Genomic DNA, 20,971 nt, shown 5'->3' with positions numbered 1-20,971 from the left:
CTCCATGTCAGAAGCATCAACTTTCTCATACTTAGTTTCTATGTCAGCAACAACAACTTTCTACTTTTTCTCCATGGCAGCAACAACAACTTTTTCATATGCCTTCTCTTTCTCCATGTCAAGAACAATAACTTTCTCCTTATCATTCTCCATGTCAGCAACAACAGCTTTCTCCTTCTTCTCCATGGCATCAGCAATAGCTTTCACATTCTCCTCCATGGAGCATCATATTTCTCCTTCTCATCCATGACAACATCTTGTTTATTCAAATTTGCTTGCTTTTTAGAGAATGCGTTCTCAATGCCGAGATCAATTTTACGCTTGGAGTTGGACGCTACAAGAAAATCTTAATCTCCCCCGACTTAGGTTGGTTGTTGGTTGTGTGCTTGCCATAAATTCTCTAAAATCAAAAAGTCAATAACCCTAAACCTAATTCTCAAAATACAAGAACCAAACATCTAATTAACAACCTTATAACATGATTTGCTAGGTTTTATTTGGTTGTTTGAATTTTGGGAAGAGAGAATGAGGTGCTCGTAGCCTATGTTTCACGAACATTCCAAATTGCTAGAGTGTCTGAGTGTCAAATACGCCAACATGTCGACACGACTCAAACAAGCTTTGGACACGGTCAAGACACAGATTGGATATGGTCTCTTTCCTCTCCATGGCATTAGCCACTGCGTGCACCATTTCCTCCATGGTAGCAGCAACTTTCTTCTTCTCCTCCATGACAGAATCTTGTTTATTCAAATTTGCTTGCTTTTCAAAGAATGTGTTACCAAAGCCGAGATCAATTAAGAAAACCTTATTCTCCTATAACTTGGGCTAGTTGTGTGCTTGCCAGAAATTCTCTGAAATCAACTTAACAAGTCCATAACCTTAAATCTAATGATCAAAATACATAAACCAAACATCTAATCAATAGCCCTATAACATGACTTGCGATGTTTTATTTAGTTGTTGAAATTTTGAGAAGAGGAAATGAGGTGCTCGTGGCATATATTACAAGGACAATCTAAATTGCTAGAGTGTCGGAGTGTCGAACATGCCGACACGTCAACACTGCTCGGACATGCTTCTGACAAGCTTTGGACATGCCTCCTACACACTTTAGACACGGTAAATGGATTAGGATATGGTCAAGACACGGATTGGACACAGTCTCCTTTTCTATGGCATTAGTAGCATCTTTCACATTCTTCTCCTTGGCAGCAACAGCTTTCTCCTTCTCTTTCATGGCAGCATCTTTTTTATTTAAATTTGCTTGCTTTTCAGAGAATGTGTTATCAACGTTGAGATCAATTTTACACCTTGGAGTTAGACACTGCACGAAAACCTTATTCTCTCCCGACTTGGGCTGATTGTTGGTTGTGTGCTTATCAGAAATTTTCTGAAATCAACTTAACAAGTCCATAACCCTAAACCTAATTCTTAAAATACAAGAACCAAACATCTAATCCACAACCTCATAATATGATTTGCTATGTTTTATTTGGTTGTTGAAATTTTGGGAAAAGGAAATGAGGTGCCCGTAACCTATGTTGCACGGACACTCCAAATTGCTAGAGTGTCTAAGTGTCAAACACGCCAACACATTATCACAGCTCAAACATTCCTCAGACACACTTTGGACACGCTTTCGACAAGCTTTAGACACGGTCAACAGATTGGACACAGTCAAAACATGGTTGGGACACAGTCAGGACAAGGGATTGGACACGGTCTATTTCTTCTCCATTGCATTAACAACAGCAACTTCTCCTTCTCCTCCATGGCAGCATCATATTTATTCAAATTTTCTTGCTTTTCAGAGATTGCCTTATCAACGCCGAGGTCAATTTTACACCTAGAAGTTAGACGCTGCAAGAAAACCTTATTCTCCCCTAACTTAGACTGATTGTTGGTTGTATGCTTGCTAGAAATTCTCTAATATCAACTTAACAAATCCATAACCCTAAACCTAATTATCAAAATATATGAATCAAACATCTAACCAACCCCATAACATGATTTGCTAGGTTTTATTTTGTTGTTATAATTTTGAGAAGAGAAAATGAGGTGCTCGTAGCCTATGTTGCATGGACACTCCAAATTGCGAGAGTGTCGAAGTGTCAAACATGCTGACACGTCGACACGGCTCAGACACGCTTTAGACACAATCAACAGATTGGACATGATCAAGACATGGCTGGGACACGGTTTAGACATAGATTGAATGCAGTATCTTTCTTCTCCATGGCATTAGCAATAGCTTTCACCTTCTCCTCCATGACAGCATCTTGTTTATTCAAATTTGTTTATTTTTCAGAGAATGCGTTATCAAAACCAAAATCAATTTTACACCTTGGAGTTAGACATTGCAAGAAAACCTTATTCTCCCCTAACTTGGGCTAGTTGTTGGTTGTGTGCTAGCCAGAAATTCTTTGAAATCAACTTAACAAGTACATAACCCTAAACATAATTCTCAAAATACAAGAACCAAACATCTAATCAACCATCCTATAACATGACTTGCGATGTTTTATTTAGTTGTTGGAATTTTGGGAAGAGGAAATGAGGTGCTCATAGCCTATGTTGCACGGACACTCTAAATTGCTAGTGTCTAAGTTGCTAGTGTCTAAGTGTCTAAGTGTCAAACATGCCGACATATCAACACGGCTCAGACATTCCTCCAACACGCTTTGGACAAGCCTTCAACAAACTTTGGACACGATCAAGACATGGCTGGGACACGGTCAAGACACAGTCTCCTTCTCCATGGTATTAGCAATAGCTTTCACATTTTCCTTCATGGCAGCAATAGTTTTCTCTCTCTCCTCTATGACAACATCTTGTTTATTCAAATTTGCTTGCTTTCCAAAGAATGTGTTATCAACGTTGAGATCAATTTTATGCTTTAGAGTTGGACGCTGCAAGAAAACCTTATTCTCTCCCGACTTGGGTTGGTTGTTGATTGAATGCTTTCCAGAAATTCTCTGAAATCAACTTAACAAAGAATGTTTTCCATGGTATTAGCAATAGCTTTCACATTTTCCTTCATGGCAGCAATAGTTTTCTCTCTCTCCTCTATGACAACATCTTGTTTATTCAAATTTGCTTGCTTTCTAAAGAATGTGTTATCAACGTTGAGATCAATTTTATGCTTTAGAGTTGGACGCTGCAAGAAAACCTTATTCTCTCCCGACTTGGGTTGGTTGTTGATTGAATGCTTTCTAGAAATTCTCTGAAATCAACTTAACAAGTCCATAACCCTAAATTTAATTCTCAAAATACAAGAGCCAAACATCTAATCAACAACCCATAACATAATTTGCTAGGTTTTATTTAGTTGTTGGAATTTTGGCAAAAGAAAATGAGGTGCTCGTAGCCTATGCTGTAAGGACACTCCAAATTGCAAGGATGTCGGAGTGTCGAACATATCGACACGTCGACATGGTTCGAACATGCCTCCGACAAGCTTTGGACACAATCAACGAATTGGACACGGTTAAGACATGGTTGGGCCACAGTCAAGCCACGAATTAGACACGGTCTCCTTCTTCTCCATGACATTAGCAACAGCTTTCACTTTCTCCTCTATGGCAGCAGCAGCTTTCTCCTTCTCCTTCATGGTGGCATCTTATTTATTCAAATTTGCTTGCTTTTTTGAGAATGCGTTATCAACGCCGAGATCAATTTTACACCTTGGAGTTGGACGCTGCAAGAAAACCTTATTCTCCACCGACTTAGTACTCGTAGCCTATGTTGCACGGACACTCTAAATTGTAAGATTGTCAGAGTGTCGACACGGCTCGGACACACCTCTGACACGCTTTGGACACGGTCAACGAATTGGACAAGGTCAAGACACGGATTGGACACAGCAGGGACCAATTTGAAATTTTGAAAATAAAAATTGGGGTCAAAATGTAATATTTGAAACTGTGGTGAACACATTTGAAATATTTTTAAAAAGTAGAGTTAAAAGTGTAAAAAATAACTTTTCTAAACCTAAAGTTCACCTATTCAGTCGCACATCTCGTTTGTGCACACATCAGCCTCAAGTTCCTTTCCCTTTTCTTCTTCTCTCCCTTTCTAGGTGTGTTGTTTTCTAATAGCAATAACAATGAAGACATAGATGCTTGAAGAAGATTGAGAGTTTAGATAATTTATGTTTTATTTTATGTTGTATTAATTATTATGTATGGATGATAAACATGAGTACTTATTTTTTTTATGGAATTATGTGACATTGAAGTATTGAATATGAAATATATATATATATATGTATGTATATATTATTATAATTTTATTATTATTTATTATTATTTTAATTGCAGTGTCCTAGCCATTGTTCTATTTTTTGAGATTTTCCGTGTTGTCGTGTCGCGTTTCCTTGTCCCCATACCTGTGTACATGCAACAGAACCCGTAGCGTTTTTTTTATAGAAAAAGAATTCATTCATAGAACCAAAGACATACAAAGAGCGATATGGTACATTGGCCTCATTAAAACCTTCCTATGACAACCTTATGGGACAAACCCTATGACAAGACCCTAACAAACTTTCTGGCGAATACATCAGGGAAAATTGGGAGACCCCTCGAGGTTGGCCTCCATCACCTTAATAGCAAACTCGTCTATGTAGATAAATTGCTCAACAATAGTAAAATCTCGATCACCACCCGAATCCCAAAGCCCCAGCACGATAGAAACCGTCAAGAGAGGAACAAAGAGCACAACCATTAACCCTAGCCACTTAAAATCATGCCCAACACCAAAGATCCTAGAACGCACAAAGGCCATATAGTCCAAGGGTACCACTACCTGAATCAACGACGGAGGAAAGGAAAAGACCAGAACCCAATCAGAACCAGATCGGAACCAAAACTCTTGCGACTTGCTTGCGCAGAGGGCGACACCACCACACAAACTAGTAGCTAAAAGAAAACAAGAACACCAACAACCGACTCCGAGAAGGGACTAGACGCGAGTCCGAAGTTAGGACATAAAGCCCATATCGCAAGCCCCAAGTGATGCCAACGAATTAGCCCCACAACAAGAATAAAGAGAGCTCGACTGTAGACTGAGAAGAGTGAGGAGTATGCAAAATCGTTGACCACCTATCCAAATGTCATGAAAACTAAATTAGTTACTTTTTCTTTTTTGTTGGCTAAATTAGTTACTTTGAAAAAAGGTGACTACTGCCCCCTTTTTGTCTGTGTATATATATATATATATTTTTTTCTAGTGACATGGGTGTAATTAGGGATGAAAATTTTCCCCGCAAAGACTTCACGGGGCTTTGACCCTAATGGGTCGAGTATGAAGGAAAAAAAAGGGATAGGGATGGGTTTGGGGAATTTTTGGGGTATGGAGTTCGAGGAGGAGTGGGGATGATATTCTAATATTCAATTTGAACCCTCCCCGTTTACAATATATATAATTTATTGTTCACATAAATATATTATTAAAATGTGTAATGATGGTGCTTGCTAACCTATACAATGATGATCATGTCTTGGACATGTTGTTTTGACATATTTTTTTTTAATAGTCTAGATTTTTAGTTAATGAAATTGAATTGATACATATGTTGTGCTCATAGTGCTTTTTTTCTCATTCAATAAAGTAGTTTTTTATTTGTAATGGGTTAGGTCAGGGAACCAGTTCCCTAACGAAGGCGAGAATGAGGAATTCCCAAATTGAATATTGCGAGTATGAATATGGGGATGAGGGAAGAATGCTTAACGGGGATGAGGATGTGAATGACATACCCACCCCCAATTTGACACATTGTCATCTCTAGGAGTAATCAAGTTAGTTAGCACAGATGTATTCCTCATTCTGCATCCGAGTTCGAATCCCCCTCTCTATAGTTTAGATTAAATTAAAATAAAATATTGTTTGTATAAAAAACACTCATTTTTATTTCGAAATATATCTTTTACTTTTGAGATATTTAGTGATATACCCATTTCTAGCACTAATATTATAAATAAACCCTACACAATTGAATTCCTATAAACAAACCCAAAAAAAACCCAAAAAATGATAGCTGGCCTTATTGAATTTAATATTGATTATTAAATTACTTTGATGCCCTATTGAGTGCTTTGGGTATTTTTATGAGATTTTGGGGTTGGGCTTGTTTTAAGAAATTGATGGTAGTTTTGTAATTTATAAGAAGTTAAAAGCTTTTTTGTTATGTTGTAAATGGGCTTTGGGTGTGTTTCTAAAGTCCATTTTATGTAGGGTATTTTTATAATTTGGGCCCCCATATTGGGTATAATAGTGAATCTCCCTTTACTTTTATAAACAAAACATCAGCAGAGAAAACATAAATAAATGCATAAGTCATGGAAAAAGATAGAACAATATAAAGGAAAGAAGGCAATTTTTGAGCCTTGTGGCTATATCCAATGGGCATTAGAAAACCATGTCCTAACCCAAAGACAAGTTTTAGATATATGGGCTAAGATTTAAAGCCTGAAAGAAACTGGGCCACTTAAAAATCAATGTTTTTTTTCTTTTGGCCTTTTTCGTTTTTGAATTTTGTTGTAAAGAACACCAAAAACCCTCTGTTTGTCCCTCTCTGCTGCTGCTTGGCCTGCTCTACCATTTTGCTTAGCTACCTTATCTTCTTCTTCCTCTTCGTCTTCCTCTAAAACCCAGAACAATGCCAAACCAAGACTCACCAAAACCCACCGAGTCTCCACTCAAAGACCAAGAAAGCGACCAAAACCCCGACCCAGATGAGGAAAAAGAGAATCTCTCCTCAGACTCAGAGTCCGAGTACGACTCGGACGAGTCATCCGAGTACGAAGGAGAAGGAGGTGGCGGTGGTGGTGAAGCTGACGACACACTCAACTATATCCGACCCGGCGAAGAACTACCCGAGTCCGATAACACACCCGACGTGAACGTGAAGCTGTTCTCGCAGGTCCTCCAGGGCAAGAGGGTGAGGCGAAGGCAAGAGGAGGAGGACAAAAGCTACGTTTTTTACGAGGACCTCTTTGATTTTCCGGAGGACCCGGAGGATTGGAGAGAGGAGGACTTGAAGGAGCTATGGGGGGATGCTCCATTGGAGATGACCAAACCCGGCTGGGACCCGGTTTGGGCTGATGAGGAGGAGTGGGACATTGTCAGGGAGGAGATTAAGGCCGGCAAAGACCCGCCCATTGCTCCGTTTTACATCCCCTACCGGAGGCCTTACCCAGCTATACCGGATGACCATCATGACATTTCCAATCCCAAAGCTGTGATTGAAGAGTTGGATAGGATTGAGGAGTTTCTCAAATGGGTTAGCTATGTTTTCCCTGATGGAAGCTCGTATGTCTTTGTTTCTTTCTTTACTACATTGGAATTTATTTATGTTATGATAAGTATCATTTAAGCAGGCTACAAAAGGGCTATATAGAGTTTATGTTAGAGTTTGTGTTTGGCATTTGTTTCCATTGTTTTTGTGACCTAGTTCATACATGAGAGAAATGGTCAATGCTCATTCTCTGAATTTCTACAAATGTCTACACGTTCTAATGTTAAAAGTTGTTGCTTTTCTTTTCTTTAAGGTATCATATTTCTTATCACCTTAATTTATGATTGTCTTTGTTTAAGGTATGAGGGCACTGTGTGGGATGACTTGGCTCATGGAAAAGGAGTTTATGTTGCCGAACAGGGACTGGTCAGGTTTGTCTATTTTTAATGAAATGTAGATGTCACCGTTTTCTTATAATGGTCAGAAAAGAATGATGCAAATCAGAAAACAACCCAATTTGATGAATTTAGTAATTAGTAGCCTAATAATCCTGGCCTTATTGGCATTGGTGGTCAAGGGTGTGGTGGGTCACTTGGGGTTGCTCCTAGGTTCAAATTTAACCAACCCCGCAGAAGTATCCTAAATTTCAAGAACTCATAGAAAGCTTGTTTCAAAGACTTCATCAACTCTGTCCTTGGTGCCTTTATGTGGGGTTGGAGCAATTTTCAGTTCAATATCTTACAAAGAAAGTATTTCATTTTGAAGAAAGAAACTGGGAATATGATTTTTTGTCAAAAATTATGACTTTTAAAAAAAATAGTCAATAATTGTCATGTAGTCTGTTTTAACTGTATGGAATATCCAGATATGACTGGTATACTGTTAGAGCTTGGGTGTTGTGTGATTCCTTAAGCATGGTTCTATTATAATTTCCCTCCCGCTAAAACTGTGGAGGGTTTTTTCCTTTGTGTAAACTCTAAACTTAGTAGTTTGGTTAGCTTGCAACTTTGTCACTCTGGTTTCTGCGAAAAGAAATTTTACTTTATTTTTATAGGTATGAAGGTGAATGGCTTCAAAATAACATGGAGGGTCATGGGGTTGTTGAAGTCGATGTACCTGATATAGAGCCTATTCCGGGTTCCAAGTAAGTTTATGTCCTACCTATCTATGGTGCCATATTTTAGCAGTGCCTCAAGATTTTTTCTTCCGTGTAATGTAAATTAATTGAGTTACTTGTTACCCTCTTTCAAGGCTTGAAGCAGAAATGCGTGCTGAGGGGCACATAATATCGAGAGATTATATGACCCCAGAAGACAAGGAATGGCTGGAGATGGATATCGAAGACAGCATTCGTCAAGCAGGGGGGCAATATGAAGTACCCTTTTATGAAAGAGATGACTGGATCACACAATTTGGGAGGAAACCGTATGTCTTTTTATTTATTTAGTTTCTGTTGTTTATAATCAGATTAATTTTAATTAATATGCCTAAGATTGGAAGATTGGTTTGTTTTTTAATATGTTATCTTGATATTTGTATGCGTTATCAAGTAAAATCAAGTAAGGTAGTTGGTCAATGGGCTCATGCTCCTTAAAGATGCCAGTATAGAGTAGTAAGTTTTTAGCATCTTTGCTTACCAAACAGAAGAGGTGAAATTCATAATTTTAGTTTACAATTCAATGAAACCTTTTGCAAGCTTTTATACCACAAGTCATAAATGTACTCTTTTTCCTGATACCGGTTTTGTGGTTTTATTGATGATTGTCTTTTTATGTCAGGGAGAAAGGTCGATATCGTTATGCTGGACAGTGGAAGCATGCCAGAATGCACGGATGTGGTGTATATGAAGTCAACGAGCGCCCCATCTATGTATTTCCATGAGCTATAAGCCATTTATTTTTATAAATTCACTGAATATGTGGTAGTGAATGTTGATATATTGAAGAGGTCAAAAGAATAGAGAAATATTACTATGTAGATATGATGACCATAGTATGGGGTAGCAAGAGATTGTAGGAAGGGTTTTCATTTTCTAAAATGGGTAGAAGACACAGTATAAATTCTAAAAATACGAGAGCTGTTAAGGACATGTGTGGCCAAAACAACTAGGAGACATAGGGACATACAAATTTGGGGACAACAGATCTCTACTATATTTACATCACACTCTTTAAATAATTTCTCTAGACATTCAAGTCTGTGCGAACAATTGTTTGCAAGATGTGAATGGTTTCCTTAAAATTGAAAAGTAAAAAACAGTAGGCAGTCCACAGTAAATGTATAGTAATGGGATACAGTGGCATCAACACTATTTTAATAGAGTTAATAGAGTTGGTGTCAATGTTGTCACCAGTCGCACTCAATTTTTTGCACTACTTTATGAAGTTTACTAGTGTATATTGTAATTCATGCATCATTGATTAGGTTTAAATTTCTCAAAGTTACATCTTCATTTCTTTTACTTTTAAGCAAATATCTATAGTTTCCGTTTACCTTTACAGAATTGATATGCTCGTTAATATTCCTGTAAACTCAAACAACCGATATTAATTGACATTGAATTTTCGTTCTTAATTTTTGCTACTCCTAATGTTAATATTATCACTCCCTTCCCCCGATGTAGAAAGAAGTAATAGACCAGTTGTAAGCTGCTGAAGGACTTACATGAGGACCTAATAACATCTATTGACCCAAATTGAGATCCCTGGGTTACAACGACAGCCCATTTCCAACAAACCTGGGAATTGCCAGTATACCCTTTGGTGATGCTGGGTTAAAACTAAATTTGTAGCATCACATTACAAAGTGATTAAAACAGCCTATAGTGGATCCCAATAAGATCGGGCACCAAATCATGTGAAAGATCTTCCCTTGTTTGCATCTAACTTGATACTGTTTTATTGTTATTAAGTACTTTATCTTCTCTTTGCATGCAGGGTAGGTTCTATTTTGGGGAGCTATTGGAGGATTCTACTGGTTGTGATGAGGATGTCTCAGCGGTAACAATTTATGTTCATTCTTTCATTTATTATACTTGAATGAAAAATAAAAAGGTCATGTAGCGCATCTGTACCAAGATATCTAATGTTTTTGGTGCCTTTTCAGCTGCATGCTGGTATTGCAGAAGTGGCTGCTGCTAAGGCTCGGATGTTTGTGAACAAGCCTGATGGAAGTATGTTTCTTTAATGCCAGTAATAACTGCCTTCCTAAGGAGATATTAGGTTGCAAATTAATGTATCTTCTAGACACTGAAATTTTAACTCAACTTTAAAAATTGGAAGTTCCTAACCCGAGGTTAAAGCAGAATGATGCACTATAATGTTTACAATAGTAGGTCAGGAAAGTCATCTGCGTATTGGTTAGGATTTGTATTCTTGGAATCATGTGCATGTACAAGTTGTCTTATAGAGGTTCAGCACACAATAGAATGTACGTGAAATTAGTTTTAGTCAAGAGATACCAGTAGCTCCTCAACATCCCTATATAGGTGTGCATATGTTTTGCTCTGTTTGATTACAGCACTTCTTTTGGGGCTCACTCCATCTTTTTTGTGGAATATTTGGCTCGCATCATATGAAGATTTAATTTATTTGGATATTTATTTACCCAGGAACTTTGAATTACTATTATGAATTTTCACATCACACAGATCTGGTTTATCATAAGATCCATTCAGCTTTTTTGTGTACTCTATGATCTCTCCTTTGTTCATGACAATGGAATTTTGTCCTTTAAAGTGGTCAGGGAAGAGAGGGGCCCGTATGGTGATCCTCAACATCCTTATTTCTATGAAGACGAAGATGTTTGGATGGCACCAGGCTTCATAAACCAGTTTTATGAAGTAAGTTATAATCAATTATTTATGACTGGAGAAATTGTTTTACATCAGGATTAAGGTAATATCAGGTTTAAGAAATTGAGTACTTATACTTCTTTGGCAGGTCCCTGATTATTGGAAAACTTATGTGCATGAGGTCGATGAAGAAAGGGAAATGTGGTTGAACTCCTTCTATAAAGCTCCATTGAGGATACCTATGCCTGCTGAGCTTGAATACTGGTGGTCAAAGGGTAATAATTAAATCATCCATACCCCTCATCCTCCTCCTCGCATTCATTTCAAGAATTTGCTCTGCACATCCAAATCCAAGCACACATCAGTTTCTTTTTCCTATTTTTTTTTTCCCCTGTTTTACCTAAAGAAGAATTCTGAAGTGCGCTGCACATTGTGGGATAGCTCTCCCCAACACGCAAAAATCTCCAGTTTCACGAATCCTTTGTATTCTCCCTTTAAAGTTTGAGAGGTATCACCTGGCCACATTGGCTGGTGGCTTCTTGACATAATTCAGTTTAGTTTTCTCCTACTTCTCTTAGGTTATCTTATGCTTTTGTCCAAATAATCAGCAAATCGATGCATGGTTTGTTCTTCCACAAAAAGGGACAGAGTTACTTCTGATACTAAATTATGTTACATTTGATCAGATGAGACTCCTGAATTTGTTCTAGTCAACAAGGAACCAGAGCCTGATCCTGCCGACCCATCAAAGCTTGTATATACTGAAGATCCCCTAATCCTACACACACGAACTGGACGGTTAATCAACTATATCTATGATGAAAAGTATGGGGTTCGCTTATTTTGGCAGCCGCCTCTGAAAGAAGGGGAAGATGTCGACCCAAAGAAGGCGCAGTTCCTACCACTTGGTTTTGATGAGTTCTATGGAAAAAATATTGGTGTGAAGAAACAAAACTTTTGGATGCGTCTTGTATCAGGCGTGGAAAATGCATGCAAGCCTGTTTTGGATAAAGTAGAGAAATGGACTGAAGAGAAGAGGAAAGCTAGTGAGATGAAGATGAAGCTGATTGAAAAAGAACTTGAACTTATAGAGGCTGAGCTGCGACTGGAAGAGGTCATTGAGGATATGGATGAGGAGTTGAAGAGGAGAGAGAAAGAGGAGGAGAAGGTGGAAATGGGTTTGCAGAAGGAAGAAGATACTTCTGCATTGGCTAACCAAGATGAGAAACCCTTAGTTGAAGAGGATGAAGAGGAGGAGGAAGAAGAAGATGAGGATGATGTTGCACCATCAAGTTTTGGGTCTGTAACGGCAGATCAGGATGCTACTAAAAATGGTCAGAAGGGAAACAAACCTGGGAAATCTCCATTTTCTACATCTTCATTGGCATTTGCTTCAAGTAGCTTCGTCTCTGGAGTGAGTTCTGAATTTTTTATTTCAACAATTTTCTTTTTATGGGTTTTTATATCATCAAATCATTGTGATAAGTCAGCGTCATTGAAGATAATAGCTTGTGATGCTATGATATATGCATCCAATGCCTTGGATTAACAGAAATTGTAAGCCCTAGCCAATCAATGTCATTAACTCCATCAGTAGGGAAATTTATACTATCACATCCAAATAATGTCATAGTTTTAAATAAAATCATACTATTTTCCTTTCCTGGATCACCAAGCAACTTAAATGATAATTACTTTATAATTTTTAGAGTAGAAATCATAAGCCTATATATTAATTGTTCAGGTACAGTACAATATAGCCATTTATATATTACATGATAAAGATCGAGTGAGTTTTTATCATATTGATTGATAACAATTCATTTTTTAACTGGTTAGTTCACTGCTCTATTTGATTTTGTATCTTGTTAATGGTGAGGACTGTTAATATTTGCATTTAAGGCTGTAGAACTTGATGACTTACATGATTGTCTGTAGGAAATATTCACTTTATCATCCTTCCATGTGTAAAACTGCTCCTATGAAATTAATCATAACGCCTAACCATAATAAGAGAATTCATATGGAATAGACAATGGATATGTAAAGTTGTGCAATGAGTTGATTGGTCTCCGAATAAAATTTGTGTTTAGAAAGTTTAATTCATCTGACTACCATAGCTAAGGGTACGGCCATCTAATGATGTGCAGTGGGTACACTCTTATGGTATTTCAAATTTAAAATTTCCCATCTCCCAATTCATAAGATTCCGAAAAAAAGAACCTAAACCAAAAGTTTAATGGGTTTGATCATCAACATTTTCTTTTTTTTTCCTTCATACCCTTCTTGTTTGTCTGAATAAGTTGAAAGTTACTGGCACACCCAGTGGTGCAATTGCTTTATTTGGTATCAACTGCATTTTTCATGATGTGTATTTGAAACCACATGCTGGTGTTGGACACATATAACATTATGCCTCTCAAATTTGTAAAGATTTTAATTCAGTATGAACGTATGTTTTCGATATTTTGTTATAGATCCAAATGCCGGTAAGTCAGAGTAAGAGAACTTAGTTTTGAGTGATGCATGTCGATTCAGAACTAGTTCTTATTTCTACTTAATTTTGAGTGATGCATGTCGATTCAGAACTAGTTCTTATTTCTACTTTTTGGCTTTGCAGGTTCCATCCAGGCTACAGCAATCGTTTTTGTCATGGAAAGATAGTAGACCAATGCCAAAGGCAGCTATTTCCTCATGTAGTGAAGCCTCTAGTTCCCTCTTGAAAGCAGTTGATTCAGTCATTTTCCCTCCAGTGGTTGGCCCAAAAGTAAACTTGAAAGCCACAAGACAACGACACTTTAACTTCCAAGCCAAAACCTCCTCAAATGGGAGGCTATGTCGGCTGAGGCCCATATCTCAAATATGCTCACCTCATTCAGCTTCTATGAATACCAGAATAAGCCCAAAAGAGTCGAGATCAAGAAACCATAGGTGGCCGCATGCAGCACCAGAGAGGGAATCAGACAGTATTCTGTCTTTCCACACCCCAGTGAATTATTTTGAACCACATGAAGAAACTATACATGGTGAGCCGCTCTCTCCCTTGTTAACATAATACTTGGTACTCTAAGACGTTGAAAGACGGTCAATTTTGTAAGCGCCACATTCTTTTTCTAGCTAAATTTTATAAGTATACTCGACGCTCTCCCTCCAAACCCCAAAAAAAAGAAAAAGAAAAAAGAGGAAATGAAGATAAAGATGCTTTGAGTTCAAATGTCTTGTACGCGTCGTGAAGAGGGCAAGAGTGTATGTGTAGTGACATTTTCATTGTTATTGTATTTTGTAATTCTTAATTTTATTGTATCTGAATCTCATTTGGATGAATAAGGATATTGGAGGAAGGTTAATGTAACTCTTATTTCTATTGTGCTGGGGTTCTAAAAGTTTTTGCATTTCCTTGCAGTTCTGTTTGTAGCTTGAACTAAGGTTACCGTTTCTGTAAATATTTCAAGCTACAAACATTTTCCTGCTTTTCTGCAAACAAGCACCTGAATATTTCTCATGCTTATGACTGGCAGGCAGCTATTAGGTTTTTAGGTTGAAGATTTATCTGTATTAGCAACCTAATGCAAGCAACATGAACAATGTTGCAACCAGACAAGACCTTCCATGTTGTAGTGTTGGAGATGCTGCCTCAGTTGCAAGTTTAGTTGGGAAGTTATTGTGGTTAGGTAGCTTAGGAATTCATGTGCATTGCAGAGAAGAGAATGCTCGGATTACCATGTTTGGCTTAGGATACATCTGACTGCATACTTGTCAATAAGAATAACATATTATTATTAGTTGGGTTTGGGATAGTTCATAAGTTCTCTGCCTTGTCCATCTCAATTGGAAACAGCAGTCAACATTATAATTAGTGTAAAAGGGAAATTATAATATAAATTAGTCAAATCTAAGGTAACTATTTGGCACTACAATTTTTAAATGGTTAAAAGCTTTTTTTATATAACCGAAATCGAATTTGACAACAGGGTTTGGCCGAAAAAATGAGAGTGTTGATGGAATATGAAATTACTTTCTAGTGAGAAGTGGAACGAAGCACTTTCAAGTGATTTTCCATGATGTGTTTGGATATTTAATAAAAAATTTAACATGCTTCTAATAAAAACATTTTAGTAAAATCACTTATAAGAAGCACTCTCAAAATAGATCATAAATCCTTCACCCAAATGCATACTCTCTCTTTTTCTTTTTCTTTTTCTTTTTCTTTTGGAACAACCAAATGCATACTTATAGCCTTCAATTGCTGCGTGTGTATACTGAATAATATTTTATAGAAACAGTCTCATGCTCACCTAAATTTTGGTGAATCCCGCAATATTGCCGCAGGCTAATTTAACCCTGCAATTAGTTGGTCATCAGTCTCGACCATTTAAAATGGTGGCGGCCTTCCAAGATGGCTGCGCTTGCAAATTTGCAAGTTGCAACCCAAACTCAATCACAATCTCTAATTTTAGAACCAAAATGTGGTCCAAAAGAAAAGATAGAGACTTCTCCTAAAGTCAAGTTAAGTCGCATTCATCATAGACTTGCACAGTTGGTTAAACTAATTAAATCTCACTATAATTGAAGATGTGAATTAAATCAGTTGGCGAAAGAATGTGTTTTCACATCTTGCACTCAAATTCGACTATGATGCATCAAAATGCTTCAAAATTGTCCAAATCATACACGTCTCATGCATATGCTTAATTAACATGATTTCAATTTGCTAAAACTTGAACTTGGCAACTACTTAATGGTCCAAGCCTGTCTGGGCACGGCATCATAAGATATCCATACCAATCCTACCAAACAAATCAAAATACATAAAAATTCGGGTAGATAATCGCCACACAAAAAATAAGTAAAATAAAATGATAAATGTTGAATAATATTCCAAGTGGTAGACACAAAAACTGGTCAGCATTCATGCATGAGAATGGACACCAATAGAAAGAGTTACGTCACTATCCATACAAACAAATAAATCAATAATAGAGAGGGAGGTCTTTTGGTCTTTTGGTCATTCCAGCACGTCAAATTCTCATCCATACACACTATCATTTGTCCTTGACACAAAAAATAAAATACTATTTTGTTTTTTTTGTCCCCTTTAATTTTAAGACCATAATGAACATAATTACAAACCTAATTGTAAGACGGTAAACTAACTTCACGGCAGATTCGTTTGCGCGCTTGGGTCACGAACTTTCTCCGTCTAGGGTGTGTCTTCTTCAAATGCTTTCTTTTTACTTCTTTGAGTCTGCGTGTCCAAGAAATTTTGCTTTGTAATTTTATTTTTCGCGTTTTTTAAAAAAAAAAAAAAAAAAAAAAAAACCTACAAACCTAAATATCCACTCAGAAAAATTAACAGTATTGAATATTGAGTCCAAGTATGCATGCTCCTTTCTGCATGCTGCTGAGACTGCGACTTGGCTCTTTTGATCACATGTTTTGTTTGCTTTGCTTGCTTGGATTATGGCTAGCCGTGCATGGATCCACCTGCACTAGTGATGCCTCCCTTCAATTTCTTGTCTTGATTTGGTGGATGTCACCTACCCTAGATATATATAACATATGTGCTTATAAAAAACAACCAAAATAAAAGTATATGATTTGAATTTATCATCTACTAACCAGTCAAAAATTAATCAAATGAGAAAATCATTTTTGTCACAATGTATGGAATGAAGCACCAACCTAACAACCTTTGATATTGGACTTCCTGGCATTATTAATCAAAGCTATAATTATTTAGGAGATTCACTATTATACCCAATATAAGAGTCTAAATTATAAAAAGATCTTATATAAAATGAACTTTAGATATACACTTAATGTTCATTTACAACATAACAAAAAGGCCATTAACTTCTTTTAAATTACAAAATTGTCATTGATTTCTTAAAACAAACCCAACTCCAAAACCTCATTAAAAAAAACTCAAAATACTCAATAGGGCATCAAAGTAATTTAATAATCAAAATTAAATTCAATAGAGCCAATTGTCATTTTTTGAGTTTTTTTTTAATTTATTTATAAAAATTAAATGGTGTAAAATTTATTTATATTATTAGTACTAAGAATAGATATATGATTAAATATCTCTAGTTATTTAGAGTTCGTCATCCATATTCAAATAATTTAAAATATAATAATAAAATTAATAAAAATGAAACCAAGAGGTAAGAGCCCCACCCGACCACAATCCAAGATTTTTATTTTTTTTATTTTTTAATTGTTTGGGTGTTCATTCGCAATTGGGCCACATGTTCATTTCTGGCTGAGTTATCTAAGCACCGTTCACTATTTAATTATGGATGGGATATTATCACTGCCAAGTGCGTAATTATACGCTGCCAATTTAACCATTTAAGTATTCACACCATAAATTAAACAAATAATTTGTATTAGAAAAAAAAAAATAGTTTTGCTCACCATTTAACTTAAGACGTATATTTATTATATTTCTTAATACTTGACACGGATTTATATGCGTAATCATGGTTAACTTTTTACTTGATATTTATGAAATCATGATTATGCATATAAACACATATCAAGTGTTGAGAAGGATATTAAAAATACACTTTAGGTTAAAAATTAAAATGATGAAAAAAACTCAACAAAAAAAAAGAGGGAAAATAATGTATTTTGGTGAGCTTTAAATGGATTGATATGACGACATGATCTTATCACAAGAAAAGTTCCTTAAAGAAAAGATCATATGCACGCGTGAAGATGTTACGTATTTGTCAAACAAAAAAATTAAAAAAAGAAAGAACAATAATATATACACATGCCACATTCTTATAGGACAATGGAATTTTGCAGAAGAATAGATATGAGGATGGAAACATAAATAGCACTCCTCCTCACGAAGAAATGCCGGCCAAAAGAGAAAACATTCCACATCCTTCCAAGGCTATGACTGACTTTATGTATACGTATGTGAATTTCAGGTTAAAATTCGTAATTCAAATTGAATTAAATTAATTAGAGGAAATAATTAATTTTATACTCATTAATTCTTTATAATATTCTTGATTTTCCTGATTGATAGTTTTTTTCATTTCAAATACGTAAACATGTCATTATTAAATAAAGATAACGAATATGTTTGATTTGTTGTTTTACCTATCAGAAGTCCATCATTGACTTAAATAGAACTTTGATTAGATCAAGATGGCTGATGTTAAGAAGATTGATATGAAATCTATGATGGTAATACATGTATATAATAAGTTGCATTGTTCACATGCAGACACCGTGGCACATATGGACAATTACACATGATGTTAACTTGCACTATAATACGAAATCATGAATGCTACTATACTAATACTATTAGGAAATTCGTAAGTTATTTGGATTCATTGTTGGAAGGGATAAGAAATCATGCATTTTCCTTCTTCTTCTTCTTTTTTTACTATATTACTGTTGGTAAATAGTAAAACTGTAAAAGTCCATTAAACTCATGCCCTGCCTTAGACGCCAAACAATACCTCAAAAAAATAAAAATAAAAAGTCGGTGATATAGACAGAACTACATACGTGGTGGTAATTAATTAAGCTTGAAATCATGACCGAAATTGTTTTCACCGAGTAATTGTTAGCCTATAAAACAGAAGCTCGTGTTCAGCGCATTGCAGATTACAATCCACTGAAAGAACTCACAGAGAAACAATTTGGAATTGAGAGAAATGTTTAGCTAAAGTCATATCGTTTCCATTCTTGCCTGCACCAGTAAAGCTCAAATTCAAATCCAAGCTTCCAACCTCCTCATCATCGCTCCAGAAACATCTACTGTAAGTATATGAACACCTACCTATATTTTTTTGCCTTAAGAATCGATTAAACATGAAAGAACTAACACCATCATATTTTTTTTTGCTCAAATTCGTGTTTATATTATATGTTTTAGATTGCAATAGTTATACCATCATAATCTACATGAAAAACGCCTCGATTTTTGCTTTTGAATCACTAAAAAAGGTTAAGAAACGAGAAAGTTAGAGCTAAAATAAGTTTTCCGAAATAATTTCCAGATTCCGGCGGTTCTATGAGTTTTCCGATCACCGGAAAATTGTGATTTTGTTGTTTTTCTTTGTTTAATCCATTTTAATGTTTCTAATTATGTCTAACACGATTCTGTAGTTTTTAATATCATATTGCTCAAAACTTTTCCTGCGAATCTCTCCGGAAAACTCAAAGAAAGTTCATAGATTAAAATATTCATATCTCACTCATTTCTCAATCGTTTTTAATTATCTCTCTATTCATATAAAGCTTATGATTTTAACTTTAAATCTGGAGATTTTGGTAATCAAATAATCAATAGATAGAGGGAAGGCAAGCTCGAAATCAAACATGCTTAATTTAACTTATGAAAATTGCTCGTAACTTTAAATAATCATATCTCATTCATTTCTAAACCTTAGTTTGTTTGAATGTCTACATATTTCATTGTCACACTTTCAAAATGCAAGTAGAAATTCCTAAGATGCTTATTTATTTTAAAACAGGGGACATTTATTTCCTCCACTCGAGCCACAAATACACGTGGATCCATGGGGGAATTGTATTAATTTCTCAATCATAAGCCTCAAGCTCTCAACTCATACTCCATGCTAATCTCGCTTTTGCCCTCAGTGGTTTTCTGGTTATTACGGTTATGATAGTTGTCAATTACCGGCAACTTAAGAGCCAAAGCTCTTCCCCAGCTCTCGGCTTCCCTCGCCTCAGATTCTTCCGATACCGGCGCTTGAGGTAAACTGGTAATAACTACTCACCAGACTCAACCAATAGCTGCAGAAGTTCTCATTTTTGTTTCTGTTCCCGAATCGATATTATATTTACGGAAAATGCCGAGTCCGAAGAGTACTCATCGGAGGGTCCAGGAGGAGAAGAATCGCAGGGGGAGATCACTCAACGAGAAATCCTCATCGTTTCATGGCCAGCTTTCGGATATGGCGACGCCGCAGCTTCGGAGACCAAAAACGGTGCCAGACATGGCGTCGTTCAGGAACACGATCGGAATGACACCGGCCACGGAGTTACTGCCGAAACTGACGAAGCTGCTCCTCAACGTGACGATTCAGGGGAGCGTCGGCGCAATACATGTCGTAATGCCGCCGGAATCCGCGGTGAAAGATCTGGTGGCGGCTTCCATACGACAATACGGAAAGGAAGGTCGCCGTCCGATCTTGACCTCCGTCGACCCCTCGTTGTTTGACCTCCATTACTCTCAGTTCAGCTTAGAAAGTAAGTGTTCATTATGCTTTTTGGGCTTATGAAATTGACGGTCGTGATTATATTTTGAATATGTTTGATTAAGACACGTGTTTAGTGGTGATTGATTGTTTTCTCTTTTGTGTGGGGCCAGGTTTGGATAGAGAGGAGAAGCTGATGGCGTTAGGATCGAGGAACTTTTTTCTGTGCCGAAGCTCAAACTCACTGGATGCTGGCGGCAGTGGAACGACGTCGTCGGCTTCATGTTCAAAACAAGCAGAGAAAGTTTCAAGGACTGGATTTTCATGGCTCAAGTTTATGGATTTCTTGTTGTAATTGGCTTAATTAGTTGCCACATTAATTAAAATATTATTGTTCTCCTCAAATGCCTTTGGCTTTGTACATAATATATAGGTCCGTATTGTAATAGAAGAAGATTTTATTTCAGGGTTTTTTTATATATATTATTTCAAGGCTTTGTACATAATGTAGGTCCGTGTTGTAAGCTTAGAATGTTGATGAATGCCACAATATATTGTCATAAGCTGATTATACCCAGTAATTAGTTGTTCTTGTCCTCGATCATTAAAAAAGATTAAGTTTTAGATTCAAGATCTAGCATTCATATAATATGTGTGAGTTTAATATTTTATCGCCCCTCTCAATAAAAAAATCTTAAAACAAAAGTGGCATTCTAAAATAGCTGCGCCCAAAGTCAGTTAAAA

At 36.5% G+C, this 20,971-nt stretch overlaps 2 protein-coding genes across 3 annotated transcripts; both read left to right on the top strand.

Annotated features, from left to right (window-relative positions):
- Positions 6,553–14,398, top strand: LOC18772887 (protein TIC 100). Its single transcript, XM_007208298.2, has 11 exons — positions 6,553–7,314; positions 7,600–7,671; positions 8,295–8,384; positions 8,492–8,665; positions 9,019–9,109; positions 10,177–10,239; positions 10,346–10,412; positions 10,978–11,081; positions 11,182–11,308; positions 11,720–12,447; positions 13,654–14,398. The coding sequence occupies exons 1-11, from the start codon at positions 6,662–6,664 to the stop codon at positions 14,086–14,088; spliced, it is 2,604 nt and encodes an 867-aa protein (XP_007208360.1). The 5' UTR covers positions 6,553–6,661; the 3' UTR covers positions 14,089–14,398.
- Positions 18,602–20,808, top strand: LOC18774193. 2 transcript variants are annotated; one of them, XM_020566330.1, is made up of 3 exons: positions 18,602–18,823; positions 19,541–20,279; positions 20,401–20,808. In XM_020566330.1, the coding sequence occupies exons 2-3, from the start codon at positions 19,880–19,882 to the stop codon at positions 20,580–20,582; spliced, it is 582 nt and encodes a 193-aa protein (XP_020421919.1). In that variant the 5' UTR covers positions 18,602–18,823; positions 19,541–19,879; the 3' UTR covers positions 20,583–20,808. The 2 variants fall into 2 exon arrangements, with proteins under 2 accessions (XP_020421919.1, XP_007205950.1); XM_007205888.2 differs by having other exon boundaries at positions 18,668–18,823; positions 19,668–20,279.

This window comes from Prunus persica, chromosome G6, assembly GCF_000346465.2.
Source record: "Prunus persica cultivar Lovell chromosome G6, Prunus_persica_NCBIv2, whole genome shotgun sequence".
Lineage (NCBI taxonomy): Eukaryota > Viridiplantae > Streptophyta > Magnoliopsida > Rosales > Rosaceae > Prunus > Prunus persica.
This window is presented reverse-complemented; position numbering and strand designations above follow the sequence as displayed.